The 20219-nt window shown below is 47.5% G+C and overlaps 1 protein-coding gene across 3 annotated transcripts in view; it reads left to right on the forward strand.

Annotated features, from left to right (window-relative positions):
• The window catches only part of ABCA2 (ATP binding cassette subfamily A member 2), a 108914-nt gene that overhangs the window by 77075 nt on the left and 11620 nt on the right, over positions 1-20219 (forward strand). For all 3 annotated transcript variants that reach the window (XM_079961864.1, XM_079961866.1, XM_079961865.1), the window contains 18 exons: positions 1215-1427; positions 2434-2536; positions 3089-3417; positions 4153-4366; positions 4987-5092; positions 6035-6146; positions 6728-6788; positions 8730-8904; positions 10218-10333; positions 11320-11467; positions 11964-12087; positions 13047-13179; positions 14815-14932; positions 16296-16474; positions 18220-18361; positions 19082-19216; positions 19652-19755; positions 19971-20063. In XM_079961864.1, the coding sequence (XP_079817990.1) occupies positions 1215-1427; positions 2434-2536; positions 3089-3417; positions 4153-4366; positions 4987-5092; positions 6035-6146; positions 6728-6788; positions 8730-8904; positions 10218-10333; positions 11320-11467; positions 11964-12087; positions 13047-13179; positions 14815-14932; positions 16296-16474; positions 18220-18361; positions 19082-19216; positions 19652-19755; positions 19971-20063 (2605 nt within the window). The remainder of the gene's footprint in view (positions 1-1214; positions 1428-2433; positions 2537-3088; positions 3418-4152; positions 4367-4986; positions 5093-6034; positions 6147-6727; positions 6789-8729; positions 8905-10217; positions 10334-11319; positions 11468-11963; positions 12088-13046; positions 13180-14814; positions 14933-16295; positions 16475-18219; positions 18362-19081; positions 19217-19651; positions 19756-19970; positions 20064-20219) is intronic.

Genomic DNA, 20219 nt, shown 5'->3' on the forward strand with positions numbered 1-20219 from the left:
GGGGTGGGGAAGAGATCCTACACTGTGGCTGCAGAGGTGTGAGGGGAGAATGTCTCACCTGGAAACCTTAAGGATTTGGGGCCGTGGGCCTAGAATCATAGAACCATAGAAGAGACCCCAAGGGTCATCCAGCCCAACCAATGCAGGAATCTCAGCTAAAGCAATGGAATTTTCCAGTTACCGTATTTTTCGCTCTATAAGATGCACCTAGTTTTTGGAGGAGGAAAACAAGGGAAAAAATATTCTGAATCCCTCGCCATACAGCTTTTGGGGAATGCTAAAGGTGCAGCTCTGAACCCTGGCCTTTGACATTTGAGATGTGTTTTTTTCAGAACCCACCCTGTTTATGTAAATGCAAAGTGTTATAACTGTGTGTGTGTGTGTGTGTGTGTGTTTATTCTGGATTTTAAATTGCTGTAATCCACCATGGGGCCTGCTGGGAAGTGGTAGGTGACAAATAAAAGTAATACTAATACTACTACTACTACTACTAATAATAATAATAATAATAATGCTGCAGCCAACTCACATCTTATGCGGGGGTTACATTTCAGGGATGGCATTTAAGGCCAAAATTGTTCAGTATCAAAGCACCCACTTGGAACTGACCCTGCACAAGCAGACTTGCCTTCTGGAGCCAGTGACCCAAACAAGTATTAACTTCCCCAGCAAGGCATGTAGCTTTTACGTTCCCTGCCTCGCTTACTGGGCTCTTGGAGGCTCTTGCGGAAACTCAGATAGACCCTTGAGATCTGACAAGAGCTGACCATAGTCTTGTAAGCAAGGAGTAGATCTTAAAAGCTCTTTCTTCGCTGGGAAAACCCTGCACAAAAGAGCTTTTAAAGCTCTCCGCCTTCTGTGCATTTAACCTTTGTGATTTTGACCGGTCAGCCGTCCACCGCGTAAAGTCGAAATTGCACGAATTAAATGTGTGTTAAGTTGTATTAAGTAAAGCATTTTGACAGTGGGGAAGACTGCAGGAGGTGAGGGGGGGCAGGAGAAGGCGCAGGACTCAAAGCACCACATGAATGCCACTCTATGGGGTACCACTCCTATAGGCTACGTGTCTCTGGGACTTCCATGTGGGCTCCTCTTCTGCCTGTTTTCGGTAGGTGGGGGTCATATATCTGCCTGCATCCTGTTGTTTTTGGACCCCACCCTACAAGAGAGAGAAAGAGAAGCCTCAGTCTCCCCTCTGCTCTTTCCTGCTGCAGACCCAGAGGCGGACCTGGATGAACATGCGCTGGTGGGTCAGGGAAGCATCAAGCTGGAGGGCTCTTGGCTCAAGCTGCGCCAATTCCACGGGCTCATCGTCAAGCGGTTCCACTGTGCCAAGCGGAACACCAAGGCCCTCTTCTCCCAGATCCTGCTGCCTGCGTTCTTCGTCTGTGTAGCCATGACAGTGGCGCTCTCCGTGCCCGAGATAGGTAGGCGCACTTCATTCTGAAGCAGGCTGTGCCCCCAGCGGTCTCCCAAAATACAGAAGGCCAGATTATTAATTGATTGATTATTTCATTTAGTTTCATTTCATAATATTTATATGCCGCTTGATTGTAGAAGACCTTAAAGCAGTTCACACACAAAAAAAGAACAGAACACAGTAAGTTTCTCCACTAAAAAACAACGTTTTTAAAATAAGCACACCAGCATTCTAAATCTCTGGCTAGGCTTGCCTAAACAAAAATATTTTTAAGCAAGTACCAGAAAGGTACAGTGGCAGGGAGTTCCAAAGTGTAGGTGCTGCCACACTGAAGATTAAGCCTGGTATACTGTAGAGATGAGAGCACTGGGCTGTTTTAACAGTGGCACCTAGACTGTGGATCTCAGTCCCTTGGAGTAATATGGCTTCCATTGTTCATATTTCTTTTTGGATCTGTTTCAGTTTCAGTGGGCCCTTTGAATTATTGCTACCCTGGTGTTCTAGTTCAGCTGCATGGTCGTCATATTTGTTGTTTGGACTCTGGATTTTAAAACACTTTTACATAAGCTACTTTGAAGGTCTTTGGGATGGGTGTACAGTGTATCTTCTGTTAAAACATCTGCCTTAGATGCTGATATGCTCCTGGGCCAGGTTCAAGGCTCCTGTGTTGATACACAAAGCCCTTGATATGCAAAGCCTTGGGTCCAGGGTCCCTTGAGCACCACCTGGCTGCCAAATTCTACACCAGCTGAAGTTTCTGAACCTTCTTCAAAGGCAGCCCCACATAGACCATGTTGCAGTAAGACTGAGAGTTTAAAAATGAAAAGATGGTGTGCTTTGTGGAAAAACTGGAAGAGATCATGAAGGGACCAAGAGGTGTTTAGGAGTGGAGGGAATCCATAGAATATTGGGGGAAGGATTCATATATCCCCACCCCATGCATTTTAGTGCTTAAATTGGGCGTATCTCTTAGAGCTTCAAAGCAGCTGTAACAAATGTTGTTTGTTTCACAGGAGACCTACCTCCTCTCATCCTCTCGCCATCCCAGTACCACAACTACACCCAACCCAAAGGCAACTTCATCCCATATGCCAACGAGGAACGGCGCGAATACCGGTGAGAGCTCTGTCATTCCACCTTTTCCAGATCTGGACCCAGAAGCCATAGGGACTCTGGTGACGCTTTATTTTTCTGAAAGGTTGCATGCAGAGAAAGAAGAATTTTTTTCCAGCTACAACTTTGTGATGGGAAAAGAAGCCTGAGTAGGATTTCACATGGGAGTCACCAAGGCAGTAAACATTCCGAGGCTAGAATATCCAACAGATATTCACTAAATTTTTGTACATCTTAGATAGTCCTGAGGGGGTGAGGTACCATCTGTTCTGCATCTTTAATATATTTTCCTTGATGTTATAACACGCCGTAAATTTCATATTTGTTCTCCAAAGATTTCCCCATTCGGTCATGATTATTGGGTGGCCAATATCCTGTGCCCATCTAATCATTGTTTTAAAAGATCTTCAGCTCTCCCCCCCACCCACCTTGCTTTCTAACTGATATTACTCTTTTCTGTGAAGCGCCCTGAGACCTCCGGGTACAGGGTGTAATAATAATAATAATAATAATAATAATAATAATAATAATAATAATAATACTCTCCTCTGGCAGGTTCAAGCAGTCAGCAGATGCGAAGCCCCAGCAGTTGGTTGAGACCTTCTACCGTCCCTCGGGGGTGGGGGCCACCTGTGTGCTCAAGACAGCTTTCAACAGCACATTGGACCAGCTGGTGCAGTCCCTGAACCTCAACAGCAACGAGTCGAAGATGCTGGCAGCAAAGTACTTTGATGCTATGTGTGTGGATTCCTTCACCCAGGGCCTGCCCCTCTCCAATTTTGTGCCGCCCCCTCCGTCACCTGCCCCTTCCGACTACCCCTTCTCCCTGGACGAGGACTTGCTGAGGGCCTGGAACTCCACCACTTACCCCTCCGCTGTCAGAGGTAAAGTTTGGGAATCTGCCATGTTGGGTTGAAGCTTTGGGTTGAAGATTCAAATTGAGCGGTAGCACTATTAGGGTACCTGGAAGCAGGAGTAGAAAAGGGATTTCAGAGCATGTTGCCAACTGCAGCTAAAATGCCTTACTTACTGGCAAGGCCAGCTCTGGGAGATCTTGTGGGGCCATGCCAGAGCCAACACGCCACAAAAGTCTTGCTCAATAAGCCAGGGTGGGCTCTTAAAAGCTCTTTTTGTGCCAGGAAGATCTTCCATGGATTTAATTTGCACGGTTTCGACAGCCTTCAACCGCACAAGGTTGGAATTGCACAAGTTAAATGCTCATAGTTGTCATCGTACTATATAGATACAGATACAGTGGTACCGCTGGTTGCGAACGGGATCCGTTCCGGAGGCCCATTCACAACATGAATAAAACGCAACCCGCAGCGGTGCATCTGCACACACGCGGGTTGTGATTTGCCGCTTCTGCACATGCGCATGACGTCATTTTGCATGTATGCGCGAGCAGCGAAACCCGGAAGTAACCCTTTCTGTTACTTCCGGGTCGCTGCAGGACACAACCTGAAAAAACATATCATGAAGCAAACGTAACATGAGATATGACTGTATAGCTATTTTTAAAAGAATGCATGGAGGTCCCTTCGTTCTTCAGTTGGGTCCCAGCACAGGAAGGAATAATCCTTGTTCATAACCCGGCTTCTTTGCTCTTCCTCTCACAGAGACGGTCACTTCTGCCCCATCACTGGCCAGCATCATCCACGAGCCCATCAAATGCACTTGCTCTATGCAGGGCACCGGCTTTTCCTGCCCCAGTGGAGTCGGGGGCCACCCACCGCAGAGGAAGGTTGTGACAGGCGACATTCTGGTGGACATCACTGGGCGCAACGTCTCAGAGTACTTGCTGTATACGTCAGACCGCTTTCGGCTGCATCGGTAGGGGTGGCTGTGTTGGGGAGGGAGGGGAAGTGAGGCAGCTGTCTGTCTCAAGACAGGGCCTTTTCTGTGGCTGCTCCCATATGGCAGGATCCCCTTCCAAAGGAGGCCAGATTGGCTCCCTCCTTGTTATCCTCCCACCTGGCAGGCTAAGGTGTTGACAGTCAGAGCAAACAGCATTTAAATGCTGGTTTTAAATGTGTTTGAGTGTAATTGTTTTGGCAAATGTGCTTTTTTTGCTTTGCATTTTGCAATGATGTTTTTAAATACTAGAAGGCACCTTGAATTCCAACTTAGGAGAAGAGTGAGGTATAAATGCAATAAATAATAGTAATCTGTCTCTGCCATTTTGTTTTGGTTTGCTCAGTCTGAGGGCAGCCTAGGCAGCAGTGGAGGCTGGTCCATGAGGTCCACCAGCTTTAGTCTGCCCTCACCTAGCTCCTCACCTGCCTGCCTTTTCACAACTTGCCAAAGGGTCGTTTTGGCCCTGGCGTCACCGCTTTTGACCCTACCAGTCCCAATAGGCCACATGGCCCCACTGCGCCTCAGTTTTGCAAAATTTAAACCCTTTGTACTGGTGTGAGCTCTGCATTTCTGCTCTCCTGTCTGTTCTCGCACAGGTACGGAGCAATGACCTTTGGCAATCTCCTGAAATCCATACCAGCATCCTTTGGGGCTAAAGCTCCTCCCATGGTGCAGAAGATTGCTGTTCGGAGAGCTGCCCAGGTATTCGCTTTTTAAAATAAAAATATTTCTATAGCCTGCCTTTCATCGATGCAAATACTCGATAAAGTAGCAACCACCACCATGAAATAAATAAAGCAGCTGCAGCCAGCAGAGCAGGCTAAACGTGGAACCAAAGGTAGGAGGACCCTAGTTGTCCTTCTGTTTCATTTTGATCAGAATAGAGATCCATCTTCAGTATAGTAGATAAGGATGTTGGGCCAGAACCTGGTGCATCCCAGAGGTTTTGGACTACAACTCCCAGGCAGCACAGCCATGCTGGAGTAGATAATACAGCTTTACTTGTTGGAGGGTGATGGGAATTGTAGTCCAAAGGCATCAGGTTGGAGAAGGCTGTAGTTGTGTGTGTGTGTGTGTGTGTGTGTGTGTGTGTGTGTGTGGTTTGGGAGCTGCACGGCCAGGGGAAAAACAATGCTGTCCAGGGTTGTAAAGACTGCAGAGAGAATAATTGGGTGCACTCTTCCCACCTTGGATCAAATCTATGCTGTCAGGTGCCATAAAAAAGCTGCAGAGATAGTGCAGGATAGTGCGCACCCCAGAAATGATCTCTTTCAGCAATTCTGGTTCTAAACGCAATATAAGGAGCCTCTATAGTATATTGTATTTTAAAATGGGGTTTCAGAGTTTTTAGGGGTTTTTGAATATCTTACGTAGATTTTTCAATTTCATTGTTCTGTATGGGACAATGACAATAAAGATATCGTATCGTATTGTATTGTAGAGCCAGGATGGTTTGGGTTCAAATCTCAGATCAGCCATGAAGCTAATTGGGAGGCTTTAGGGCAATCACAATATTTTGCATAACCTACCCCTCCAGATTGCTGCGTAGATAAAATGTGGCTGCTGGTCTGTTCTCCTGTTAACAGAAGAGCAGCTTTGCTCAGAAATATTTAATCTCTCTCCCCCATATCTCTCTTTGCCCAGGTTTATTACAACAACAAGGGCTACCACAGCATGCCTACATACCTCAACACCCTCAACAATGCCATCCTCCGTGCCAACCTGCCCAAGACCAGGGGGAACCCCGCTGCCTATGGTGAGCCAGTCAGCCCTTGTGTGTTGAAATTGGGGAGCAAGTTGAAAGGCAGAAGATAGGGCTGTATTTAAACTTCTGGACGTAGCTAGATTTCGTTTTATTTGTTGATTTCCACTTGGTTACTCTTAACACTGCGATGGTAAAGGTCTGTTTAATATTTTAGGAGGCCTCTTGCAAGTGTGCCTCTCTGCTCCTTACATCGGTTTTGGATGGTCCATCTGTGGAAGATGCTCTTTGATCAGAAAGATGTTGAAAAGAAAAGATTCTAGGAAAAGAAGCTTGTGCCTGCAGGGGCTTACTCGAATGGCTCTTACTTTGCGGAATGGGAGCACAATGTCAAAGGAGTGTCTTGCTTGTAGGCCTTTCACAGCCTGGTGCTCCGCCCCCCCCCAAAAAAATGTTTTGGACCACAGATCCCATCAGCCCCAGCCAGAATTTCCTGGTTGGGGCTGATGGGAATTGTAGTCCAAAACATCTGAAAAGCGCCAGATTGGAGATGGCTGGTTTTGGCTACAGCTTCTTGCCATTCTGGAGTGCAAAGCAGTTCATCCAATTCCTGTTCTTCTTCTCATACATTCCAGGTATCACCTTGACCAACCACCCGATGAACAAAACCAGTGCCAGCCTCTCCTTGGATTACCTGTAGGTATCCATTTATTTACCTTTGCTTCAAATTTTAAAATGAAATTGGGAGTGAGTGGGTTTGGTTCTTTAAACCGAGAGTGTGCTACGTGCTTTTTCTTTCCTTTTTAAAAAGAGAATAATAATTTTATCATTTATACCCTGCCAATCTGGTTGGGTTTCCCCAGCAGAATAATATAAACAAATGGGTAAGAGGAAGAGATGGCAGAGTTGCCTTCATCCTCTCCTTTGTTTATATTATTCTGCAGCTCCTCACAGCCCTAGTCAACATGGCTGTGGTCCCCTCAGCCATATTATCCTATGGCCATGTTGACTCATGAGAGTTGTGGTCCAAAACGTCTGGAGGATACTAGGTTGGGAAAGGCTGAATTGAAGGGGTCAGCTCAGGAGTATACATGCTTTGTTTGCAGAAGGACATGGGTCCCATCGCCAGCAAAGTCTCTTGGATAGCAGGCAACAGGAAGACTCTTCTTTCTTCCTGAGACCCTAGAGCAGGGTAGTCCAACCCATGAGGCCTTTTTTTGGCAGCTCTTGGTGGGTGTGGAGGACTCCCTGGCCCTGAATGGGGTAATTGTGCCCCTGAAGGACCAGGTGCGGAGCCTGGGAGTCATTCTGGACTCACAGCTGTCCATGGAGGCACAGGTCAATTCTGTGTCCAGGGCAGCTGTTTATCAGCTCCATCTGGTATGCAGGCTGAGACCCTACCAGCCCGTGGACTGTCTCGCCAGAGTGGTGCATGCTCTGGTTATCTCTCGCTTGGACTACTGCAATACACACTATGTGGGGATACCTTTGAAGATGACCTGGAAACTACAACTAATCCAGAATGCGGTAGCTAGACTGGTGACTGGGAGCAGCCGCCGAGACCATATAACAGTGGTCTTGAAAGACCTACGTGGCTCCTAGTACGTTTCTGAGCACAATTCAAAGTGTTGGTGCTGACCTTTAAAGCCCTAAATGGCCTCGGTCCAGTATACCTGAAGTATCCACCTCCATCGTTCTGCCCGGACACTGAGGTCCAGCGCCGAGGGCCTTCTGGCGGTTCCCTCGCTGCGAGAAGCCAAGTTACAGGGAACCAGGCAGAGGGCCTTCTCAGGAGTGGCACCCACCCTTTGGAATGCCCTCCCACCATAACTACCAAACTTTTAGAAGACATATGAAGGCAGCCCTTTTTAGGGAAGCTTTTAACGTTTAATAGGTTATTGTATTTTAGTGTTTTGTTGGAAGCCGCCCAGAGTAGCTGGGGAAACCCAGCCAGATGGGCGGGGTATAAATAATAAATTATTATTATAAAAAACATCTTAAAGCCTTAAACATTTACTTTTTGTGTCATGTGTTGTTAACAAAGCACATACATCTGTTTGTGCATTAAATTTGTTAAATAATTGATTATATTAAATCTATTACTAGTGTGTTTAGTTATACATATTTAACTAAATATATTGTGTATATTAAATAGTATTAAATATATTGTGAACACTTTAATTTACAATATGGATGTTTAACTCAGTGTGTGGCCTCTACAGGTTCTATGTCAAAGTATTCTTACAGCCCACTTAGTATGAAAAGTTGGACCGCCCTGCCCTAGAGAGATTTGCTGCCAGCCAAAGTAGATTATCATGGGGTAGATGGACAAATAGTCTGGCCTGGTCTAAGGCAGCTTCTGGTGTTGCTTAGCAGGTTGGCCCCCATCAAATAAACTACCTTTAGTCTGCAGTGCCAGTCACACGTATTGGAACTCATTGGGGCTTGCCCCTGTGTTGATGGGCAGGGCTTTGCACTATAGATTTGTCCTACCAGTTAAGCAGATCAGAGGCCGTCACACTCATTTAGAAACGCAGGTTTCTTGCTACCTAGTCCCCACAGCCTATAGCAGATTGCATAATGGTGCCTGGATTTATTGCCCTGTGTCTTTTTCCTCCTTTCTCTGGCCAACCATAGCCTGCAGGGCACCGACGTGGTTATCGCCATCTTCATCATTGTGGCCATGTCCTTTGTGCCGGCCAGCTTCGTGGTCTTCCTGGTGGCAGAGAAGTCCACAAAAGCCAAGCACCTCCAGTTTGTGAGCGGCTGTGACCCAGTGATCTACTGGCTGGCCAATTACGTCTGGGACATGGTATCTTCATAAAGCTTTTGTTGTTGTTGTTATTTTAAATCTGATCCAGAAAAGCAGTTCGTGTTCTTGGTTGGTTGGTTGGTTGGTTGGTTGGTTGGTTGGTTGGTTGTAGCATTTCTACTCTGCTGTTCAGCCATAAAGACTCCTTAAGTGCCTTATATACAATCAGTTGAAACAAGAAAGTCCCTGCCCCGGCAGGCTTACAGTTTTAAAAAGGGGGGAAAGCACAACACACGAGGGGAAAGGGGCAGGGAGAGAAGGTGGGGGGATTAAGCTCAGACACTAATTCAGGGTTTACCTCGCCTGGGCCAGTTCACTCCAGCAGAGATCCCTCCATGGGCCGGATTGCGCATGCGATTTCTAGCGTCTGCGCAGATGTGGTTTTTGGCACCATGGAAGCGAGTCCCCGTGCCGTGCTGCACCGGTTTAGCGCAGTGCACTGAGACTCACTGAGCGAGTGGCTCGGTTCGGGGGCAGCTCGTGGGCTGGTTAAACAATCCCTATGGGCCGCTTGTGGCCCATGGGCATTAGGTTGCCGGCCCCTGCACTAATTCTTCAACAGTTGTTCTTACAATGACCAGCTGGCACAGTTCAGCGGCAAGAGGTGTCTGGTGGAGCTGGGCTTTTGGCAAAGCTGATGAAAGGAAACTTCTGCTTCCTATTCCTCCTGCTGAGGAAGCCTGATAGAGTGGCTGCCCCCAGGTGACAAGTCAGGGGAGAGGAGCTGGCCTCTCACATCAGAGCCAATTCTTGTGTAGCCAGGTTGGGGAAAGCCTTCTCCTGGTATGTCTTGAAGTTGCTGTGAATCAGACTAATATTGTTATTTAATTTGTATGCTGCCCTTTGTCAGAAAGCCAGAGGCCAGTTTATAAAATGCAACACAAACGTTGCCACATAATATCTGTGCAGCTTAAAACCCAGGGCAATTATATAAACACAATTTATAGCAGTAAGAAATGTATTGTGAAATACAGATTCTCTTCAAAAGCAGCATAAAAATTAAGGGATCAGAAAATCAGCAGCAGGGTATCTAAAATACAAAAAACAGTTGCACAAATACATAATCTCCTTTCTATGCAAAAGCGGCTCTTGGTTCTGGCTGCCCACAGAAAATGAGAGACCCTCCCGGCCTCTCACCCTGGGAAATATTCACTTCTTTGACTCTCACTCGGGGTCCTTCTGCTTTCTGTCTGCTGTTTTCATGTCAGAAAACGCAGGATTGAATAGCAGGGGTTGTGGTGGTGATGCAAAGCCTTCAGCTTCTAGAGACTCTCTGTTCTCATGCTTTCCTTACCTTTTCTTCCCTCCTGCAGTTGAATTACCTGGTCCCAGCAACCTGCTGCATTATCATCCTCTTTGTGTTTGACCTGCCAGCATACACCTCGCCCACCAACTTTCCAGCTGTGCTCTCTCTCTTCCTGCTTTATGGGTACGTTGGCACAAACAGCAAAACTGGGGCCTTGCGTTGTCCTTGTGGGTATCCAGAATGATCTTCAGAGAGAGGGAAGATGAGAGGTTATGCCTGTTCCATCTGTTGTGGTGGCACTACCATGTTGAGGGGCAGTCTACCTTAGAGAACCAGATATTGGGAACATGCTAGGGAAGGCAATTGCCTTCCTGCCTTGCTCACAGGCTTCCCATTGGGGCATCTGGTTGGCCACAGTGGGAAGCAGGATGGACTTGCTTTGGTCCGATTGAACGGTGCAAATACTTAAGCTTTTTGGCCAGACTCTGCCTCTGTATACAGTGGTGCCTCGCAAGACGAAATTAATCCGTTCCGTGAGGCTCTTCGTATAGCGGTTTTTTCGTCTTGCGAAGCAAGCCCATTGACAGCTTAGCGGATTAGCGCTATTAGCGGCTTAGCAGCTTTTAGCGGATCAGCTGATAAGCAGCTTAGGGCTTAGGAAAAGGGGGGGGGAGGGAAAAATCCCCGCAGGAACTCGCAAGACATTTTCGTCTTGCGAAGCAAGCCCATAGGGAAATTCGTTTTGCGAAGCGCCTCCAAAACGGAAAACCCTTTCGTCTAGCGGGTTTTCCGTCTTGCGAGGCATTCATCTTGTGGGCACCACTGTATATGATTTCCAGTTGTACAAAAATATCATTACGACCAGGTTTCTCTGGCTGCATAAACGAAATGTTTATCAGATTATCTGAGGGTCTGCAATGAATAAAATCATCAGCAGTGATTTAGATTGAATCTCCTTTTTCGATCCATTAAATGATGGTAATAAAAACAGGGCAGACACATATGCAGTCAGCTACTTTCCTATTTGAGAGAGTTCTTTATGGACCCAGAAAGGCTGTATATAGCAGTGCTCCTGCCAGAGATAAAAAATTGCCTCCTTAACGGCACCACTTCTCAATTTGCCTCTTAGTGATCTCTCTCTCTTTCCACTCTGCCCCACCACCCTCCAGCTGGTCCATCACCCCCATCATGTACCCAGCATCCTTCTGGTTTGAGGTGCCCAGCTCAGCTTACGTCTTCCTGATCGTCATCAACCTGTTCATTGGCATCACTGCCACCGTGGCCACGTTCCTGCTGCAGCTTTTTGAGCATGACAAGGTGAGCGGGACTTGGGCGAGAGGTGGTGGAAAAGTTATAGCCTTGGCTCTCCCATGAGGCTGCCTTGGGGAGCCATTTTGAACAGGGAAACTCTGAACTACTCTCATACTTGCTCTTCGTTTGTAAGAAATTGATCTTTTAATGCAGCAGCACCCAGACTTTGGAATTCCCTGCCTGTTGACATCAGGCAAGCACGTTCATTGTGCCCTTTGGTGCCTGCTAAAAACATTTTTGTTTAGGGAAGCCAACCCAGATATGTAGAACATTGATTGATGTGTGTTTTAGTCTGGTTTCACTTTATCGCTGGTTTAACTTTTTTTAAGTTCTAAATAGTTGTTCTTAACTCTTTTTACTGATAATTTTGTTGTGAATTTTATGAAATGAATAAATAGATATACAAAGCATGATGGGTGGCTTTAAAAGTTATTGTTTACGGATTAGATACGCATTTGTTCTGACCCGTCTCCGGCGACCTTCTTATGTCTTCTTTCCGTAGGACCTGAAAGTAGTGAACAGCTACTTAAAAAGCTGCTTCCTGATTTTCCCAAACTACAACCTGGGCCATGGGCTGATGGAGATGGCCTACAACGAATACATCAACGAATACTATGCTAAGATTGGTAAATTTCCCAGCCTGCTTAAGCACCCTTTGCTTAGTTTTTTTATATGGATTAGTCCAGCCTTTGCTAACCTGGTGCCCTACAGATGTTTTAGACAATAACTTCCAACAGCCAGCACCCAGTGCAGACATTGTTGGGTGATGGGAGTGGTAGCCCAAAATGCCTGGAGGTCAACAGTTTGCAAAAGATGGCTTGGCACCTTTTACAGCCATGACTTAGTCCTGGGACATGTGGACCTCTAGTGGAGGGAGAAAGAGTTTATGAACAGGTGCAGAGCGTCTTGTCTATCTGCCACCAATCAAGTAACTACAACCAGCATCGAAAGAGGGGCTTCCCATGAGCACATCCTTGCCACTGATTGCTTTTTAAGGAATAAAGCAGGGGGCTTTTGCTAATCAAAGCCCTAAACAGGCCAGAACAGTTGTTTGGCTTGAGAGCGGCTGAACAGAAACAGGAACTGCTATATCTGATGTTACTCAGAAGAACATAAGAAAAGCCTATTAGATCAGGCTATCTAGTACAACCAGATGCTTGTGGAAATGGGCAAGTAGGACCCAAGCACAAGACCCTCTCCCCTCCTGTGGCAACTGGTATTTAGAAGCATTCATCATGGCTACTGGCCATTGAAAGCTTTTTCTACATTTCGCCCCCAATGCTCTTTTAAAGCCATCCAGGTTGGTTGGTGGCCATCATTGTCTCCTCCGAGAGCAAGTTCCAAAGTTTTAGCTATGTGCTGTGTGAAGAAGTCTTTCATTTTATCCATCCTGAATAAGAAGTGGACCCACTGAATTGGGTGGGGGTGTCTAACTTAGGACCATTGTTTTCAGTAGGCCTTGAGTAAAATTCAGATGGGGATAAACCAGGGAGTGTTACTTCTCAGATGATTGTGTCCAGCAAGAGGGAATTTTTTGGTGCATCTTCAGCCATTAGCTCTGCTTTTGTGTGTCCCCTCACCTTAGGGCAATTTGACAAAATGAAGTCACCATTCGAGTGGGACATCGTGACCAGGGGCTTGGTTGCCATGACAATTGAAGGCTTTGTGGGCTTCTTCATCACCATCATGTGCCAGTATAATTTCTTCCGGAAACCACAGTAAGCATGGAGGGGGTGGGATGGGCCACTGGTGGCATCATCAATATGCCAAAGGTTTTTATTGTTGGTATTATGGGACATCACCCATAACCTGTTTGGGTTTGTGCTAAGCAGGCAAACCACCTGTTGGGTTTCTTTACAGCAAAACTCCTGTCTTTGGGTCCAGCATGTTTCCAGACACCCAGTTAAGCAGAGTAAACACACAGCAGCAAAACGTGTAGGAGCTTCCAATTCAGGCATGGAGCAATAATTCCATTACAGACAGCAATACTTTTACTGTCAGTTTTTAAGCATAATGGTTACAAACTGTGCAAACTTCTACTGGAGCCCCTATAGAGGTCCTCTTTGAAGTTGCAGGCCTTACCCTAGAGAGCTTCAATGCCCTCCCCTGCCTCTCTTATATCCTTCCCGTTCAAGAGACAGGATGAGACTAAATATCTCAGTCCAGTCTAGGAGCTGCACGTGTGTAAGAACAGTTTTCACAACGTTGACTTTGACACCTGCAGTAAACAGTTCAGCGTTCTGGCAGCTTCTGGAATTTTCACGAACTTGCTGTAACCTCTTGTTTCTGGGAATGATTGGATGACACTCACCCCAACACATGTGACATAATAGTTAGAGAAGGGTCCTGCCAGCTAGGGATGATGGGATTTGTAGTCCGACAACAGCTGAGGACCCAAATTTGAGAAACAATGTGTTAGAGTGTCGGACTAGAATCTGGGCAACAGGGGTTCTAGTTCCCACTCAGCCACGAAGCTCAGTGGGTGAGCTTGGGCCAACCACTGCCTCTCAGCCAAAGCTACCTCAAAGGGTTGTTTTGATGATAAAATTGGAATAGGGAGAACCATGCATTTTAATGTGACCCTATCAAATTTCTATTCCCTAAGCCAATACATGAAGCTGTCCTTTGAAATTTGCACTTCTGAAAACAGTGTGGCGTAGTTCTCTAACCTGAAAGGCCTACACAAATTGCAGGTGAAAATGTCTAGATAAGGGTGCAAGAAGCTGAACCCTCTCCTAAGTCATACTCATCTGGACACACACATACCCGATTCACTGTTACTGGCAATAATAATAATAATAATAATAATAATAATAATAATAATAATTTATTTATAACCCCCCCCCCCCATCTGGCTGGGTTTCCTCAGCCACTCTGGGCAGCTTCAAACAGAATATTAAAATACAGTTAAAAGCTTCCCTAAACAGGGCTGCCTTCAGATGTCTTCTAAAAGTCTGGTAGTTGTTCTTCTCTTTGACATCTGGTGGGACGGCGTTCCACAGGGTGGGTGCCACTACCGAGAAGGCCCTCTGCCTGGTTCCCTGTAACCTCACTTCTCGCAGTGAGGGAACTGCCAGAAGGCCCTCAGAGCTGGACCTCAGTGTCCTGGCAGATGCTCCTTCAGGTATACAGGACTGAGACCGTTCAGGGCTTTAAAGGTCAGCACCAACACTTTGAATTGTGCTCGGAAACGTACTGGGAGCCAGTGTAGGTCTTTCAAGACTGTTGTTATGTGGTCTCAGCAACTGACGTACCCACAGATTTGGTCAATGAGAAGAGCCTTATTAACAGTTCTACTCAGTTTCTGCACCCTGAGTCTCACTGCACACCCTGCTCCCTTTCCTCTGATCCAGACGCCTTCCTGTCTCAAGCAAACCTGTTGAGGATGATGTGGATGTAGCAAACGAGCGCCATCGAGTCTTGCGGGGAGATGCTGACAACGACATGCTGAAGATCGAGAACCTCACCAAGGTAGGGGATGCCTTTCCGCCAATCTTGTCGGGGCTGTGGCAAGGATTGGCTTCCAGGATCAGAGAGGGATTTAATTGGGCAGGAATTGCCGTAACACGAAAGGATCAAATTCCACAAGCAGCAAACAATGACTGCTGGGATATTCAGGACAAGTACAGGTGAAACTCGAAAAATTAGAATATCATGGAAAAGTTTATTGATTTCAACTTGAATTCAACTTGAATGGTAAAACTAATATATGAGATTGACTCATGACATGCAAAGCGAGATGTGCTTCTAGTTTTCAGAGGTCCAATCTTGCTCGATTTGCAATCCTTGTTTTGCTGATTTCCTTGAATATTCTAATTTTCTGAGATGGTTAATTTGGGGTTTTCATCAGCTGTACGCCATGACCATTACAATTAAAAGAGGATTAGGCAAATTCACAGAGGAGAAAGCTATCAGTGGCTGTTAGCCATGATGGGTATGCTCTGCCACTGTGATTGGAGGCAGTAGTGCTTCTGAAAACAACCGGAGGAGAGAGTTTTGAGTTGTTGTGAACCGACTCATGATCTTTGGATGAAGGGTGGTATTATACCCCGCCCTCCCCGGCCAGTAAACACCAATAACACCAATAAAATCACAGTAAAAACATAATGGGGGGGGCAATTTAAAATTCAGGTTAAAATGCAATTTAAAATGCAGCCTCATTTTAAAAGTAGCCAATAGATCCAGAGCATGAGGGGAGGGCAACATAAGGGTCAGACTGAGTCCAAACCAAAGGCCAGGTGGAACAGCTCAGTCTTGCAGGCCCTGCAAAAAGATATCAAGTCCCGCAGGGCCCTGGTCTCTTGGGACAGAGCGTTCCACCAAGTTGGGGCCAGTACTGAAAAGGCCCTGGCCCTAGTTGAGACCAATCTAACCACCTTGTGACTTGGGACCTCCAAAGTGTTGTCATTTGTGGATCTTAAGGTCCTCCGCGGGGCATCCCAGGAGAGGCGGTCCCGTAGGTATGAGGGTCCTAGGCCGCATAGGACTTTAAAGGTCTTTAAAGATATACAAATTGATGATGATGATGATGATGATGATGATGATGATAGTAATTTGTGTGACTCCACAAGTTCAAAATCCGGGAAGGAGAGCTGCTGCTGCATCAGGCGAATGGCCCATCTAGTCCAGCATCCTGACCTTGCAGTAGCCAGCCAGGTGCATGTGGGAAACCGGCAAACAGGATTTGAGGTCAAGAGCACTCTCGCCTCCTATGGTTGCCAGCTAGGAAAAACAGGCCATTTTGCCAGTTTGCTACAAGCCCTACTAATAGTACACCAGGTGACTGATGACGTCACTCCTTTACTGATGACTTCACTCCTTCACTGGGTTCCAGGTATACAAATCCCGCAAGATTGGACGCATCCTGGCCGTGGACCGACTGTGTGTGGGCGTCCGCCCAGGAGAGTGTTTTGGCTTGCTGGGTGTCAATGGGGCTGGGAAGACTACCACCTTCAAAATGCTCACAGGGGACGAGAGCACAACTGGTGGCGAGGCCTTCATCAATGGACACAGGTACGTCCATGGGGCAGGTGGTTGGGGGGTAGGTGGCACTTGGTTCTGGCACAAGGTTGCTGTGCCACCTGTTCTGTTGTAAGAGCCAGGCAAAAAGTCGCAGTTGGTTCTGCGCAAGCCTGACCCGTTCATGTACACTTGTGTGAACATTCCCGAGAGGTTCACAAGCACTGCTTTTGGGGAAAGAGAATTAAAACTTGCTCAGAGCAGCCTCTCAGTTGCATCTCACCCAGATAGATTAGGTAAGATAGGCCCAGCTTGTACTAATAAATACTGGGCTTCAGTTCTGTTAAGGCAGAGTTCCTGCATCTGTTCTGGAGGATATCATGTGCAGGTGTTTTGGAATGATAGCCTACATGAAATTAAATAAATGACGGGATATGATGTTCCCTTTGATGCCTTGGGATACTTAAAGGGGTTGGTAGACTCGTATTGATAAACCCTTTACAGTGGACACTCGGGTTACGAACGTGCAGGAGGCACGTTTGCAACCCGTAACGCCATGTCTGTCCATGCACGGGTTGCGATTCGGCGCTTATGTGCAAAGCGCGATTTAGTACCACTGCACATGCGCGAGCACCAAAACCCAGAAGTAACCTGTTCCAGTACTTCCAGGTTTCGGTGCGTCCATAACCCGAAAACACACAACCTGAAGCGTCTGTAACCCAAGGTATGACTGTACTTGCAATTGCAAGCATTTTTATTGATGGGCCCTCACAAATTCCAGCACTCTTGGAGTGATTAAAAACAAGAAAAATCTGGGAGACTGTTTTGTCAGTTGAAACAAACTTGACTTCCCATGAAGTTACAACTAGTTGCCAATTCTAAACATGATCTGGCATATTTTAGTGATTGTTTTTAACTAGTTTGTTTTTATTACCTTGTGTTTTATTACATTGTTTTAAAAGTGGGTAAAGTGCCAGACTAGGGCCTGGAAGACCCGGGTTCAAATTCCCGCTCAGCTATGAGGCTCACTGGGTGACCTTGGGCTGGGCACACTGCTTCTCGGCCTACCTCACAGGGGGTGTTGTGAGGATAAAGTTTGTGCCACCTTAGAGGGAAGAAGGTGGGATATAATTGCAGTTAACAGCAACAACTTGGGGGACAGGTGGGAAATAAATACATTAAATAATAGCAATAATTGGGTGTCAAGGACTGGTTGAGCGCAGTGGAATGGTGGGAGGAACCAGCAGAAAAACTCTCAGGGGGGAAAAGGCTCTGAGCCTGGGGATTGGTGGTGGAATGATGATGAGTGGTCAGAGGGAGAAGACTGAAAGGAGGAGATGTCAGAAACTGAAGAGGTAACAGGGCCTAGTGAGCAGAGAGAGTCTGTGGCAGAGAAAAGCCCAGAATCAGAAGCTGATGCAGGAGAGCAGGGAGGGCAAGAGGCGGAGATTAGTCCAGCTGGTGGAGAGGTGCAAGTGTCTCCCCATCGTCCTGCAACAAGGCCCTCTCCCCACTGGGTCTCCCAGAACCAGAAGAGGTATGAAGTGGGAGGGGCAAAGACAGGCATGCAGCTGGGGTGTCAGATAACCTGGGGACTTCAGTCTCTGCAACTGCTTCATAGGGGCAAGATGTACTGAAGAGTTCCTACGCGCATTAGGCCTGACACTCCTGTGTCTTTCTAATAAAGAGTTGACTCCACTTGCTTGGTACGATTTACTGCTGGCTCGCTCCTGACATCAGGGCTCCTCAGAGGAACTGACTACTTTGCTTTGCCCCATTGTTCCTCTCTGTCTCTCTAGCATCTTGAAGGACATTCTGCAGGTGCAGCAGAGCTTGGGCTACTGTCCACAGTTTGATGCTCTCTTTGATGAGTTGACGGCGCAAGAACACCTGGAGCTGTACACCCGACTGCGCGGCATTCCATGGAAGGATGAGGAGCGGGTGAGCAAGCGTGTTGTGGAGGGGCTGCTTCCTCTGGGGGCAGTAGCGGAGAGGAAGAAGGTCGGGATGACTCTGGCCTCTTCTTTCCCATGGACCTCCACCGGGTGGCTGGTTTGCTGGTCAGCCTGGACTCCTAATGATTGGGGCAATGGCTAAGCTGTGCATCACAGCTTTTGAGCAGCAGTAGATTCAGGGCAAACAAGGAGCTGCTGCCACTTCACACAATGCATAATTAACTTGTGGAACTCATAGCCACAAGATGTGGTGGCAGCCACTGTCGCAGATGGCTTTAAAAGAGTGTTGGAGGGATTTACAGAAGGGGTGAGAGGTTTGCTAACGGCTGTCGTCATGGCCCTGACCATCAGTTGTTGGTGGCGGGGTGTGGGGTGGTGGGAACCAGCCTTCACGCCTTGCCTAGGAAGCTTATGGCTGGCCAAAAAGTATAGGCCACGTGGGTGCTTCCACCAAATCCTGCAGGATGATTCTGATATTCTTAGGGTAGCTAAGAATGAAGCCTCCATGCCCAGAGACAGTGCGTCTCTTTTAGCATCAGTTGTTGAGGAGCAGCAGCCTGGGAGGGCCATTGCCTCGTTGCCCTGCTGAGGGAGCTGCCTGGAGGCACCTGGCTGCTGGTTTAGGTGAACCTTTGGTCTGATCCAGCAGGGCTCTTCTCATGGGGGTACCAGCTGTGTACGAGCAATTTCCTCTTTGCCTTCTCAGGTTGTGAAGTGGGCACTAAAGAAGCTTGAGTTGGCCAAATATGCTAACAAACCTGCCAGCACCTACAGTGGCGGCAACAAGAGGAAGCTATCTACAGCCATTGCCCTGATTGGCTACCCAGCCTTCATTTTCCTGGTGAGGAGAGGAGGTGGGGTTAGGGTGCGTGGCACACAAGAGCAACCACAGCTTCAGTACTGTGTAATGCTTTTTTCTGTCCCTAGGTGCCGCTATTGTGCTAGTGCTGTGTCGTGTGTGTGTGTGTGTGTGTGTGTGTGTGTGTGTGTGTGTGTGTGTATCTCAAAGCCTATAGTCCTCTAGCAGCACCTAGCAACAGAACCCTGGCAAAGAACCCAAACCAAGTCTCCAACCAAAAAAGATGACCATGTAAATTGCAGGAAATGTGTGTTAAGTTAAATTGGGTTTCCTGGGTCCCTCCTTCCCTTGATGATTTATATCCAGAATCCATGGCAACTGACAATAGGCTTGCATGGAGCCAACCCGAATGACGGTAAGGCTTAAGGATGCCCCTGTGGGCAGCTAATTCTGCCATTTGCCCCCTTTTCCTGGCAGGATGAACCAACCACTGGCATGGATCCAAAGGCCAGGCGTTTCCTGTGGAACCTTATCCTGGACATCATCAAGACGGGCCGCTCAGTGGTTTTGACATCACACAGGTTGGCGGGGCCTTGGGGTGCCCTTTTCTGCTTCATGAGACCCAGGGCAAGGGGGCGGGGCCTGAACTGAGCCAATGGATGGTTCGTTGGAGTAAGGGCTTGTGATTGCCTGCTCACTCTGTATTGGGAGAAGATCATGTGGGCGACTCAGACCCAGCGTGATCTACCCATCCAGGCTGGCTTTGTGCTGAGGCCCTCTCCTTTGTCTCCCTCAGCATGGAAGAGTGTGAGGCCCTCTGCACGCGCTTGGCAATCATGGTGAATGGGCGCCTGAAGTGCCTGGGCAGCATCCAGCACCTAAAGAACAGGTGAGCGGGAAAAGGTCAAGGGGCGCCAGAGGGTGCATCAAAGAGACGCTCTTCCAACCCCTGCTCATCCACATGAGAACTGGGCTGGTTGCTGTGAGGCTGGCTGTGGATGCAGATCCCACGGGACAGGACTGGCTCTGTAGTTGAAGGGGTCCT

Source organism: Podarcis cretensis, assembly GCF_951804945.1.
Source record: "Podarcis cretensis genome assembly, chromosome: Z".
NCBI classification, from domain to species: domain Eukaryota; kingdom Metazoa; phylum Chordata; class Lepidosauria; order Squamata; family Lacertidae; genus Podarcis; species Podarcis cretensis.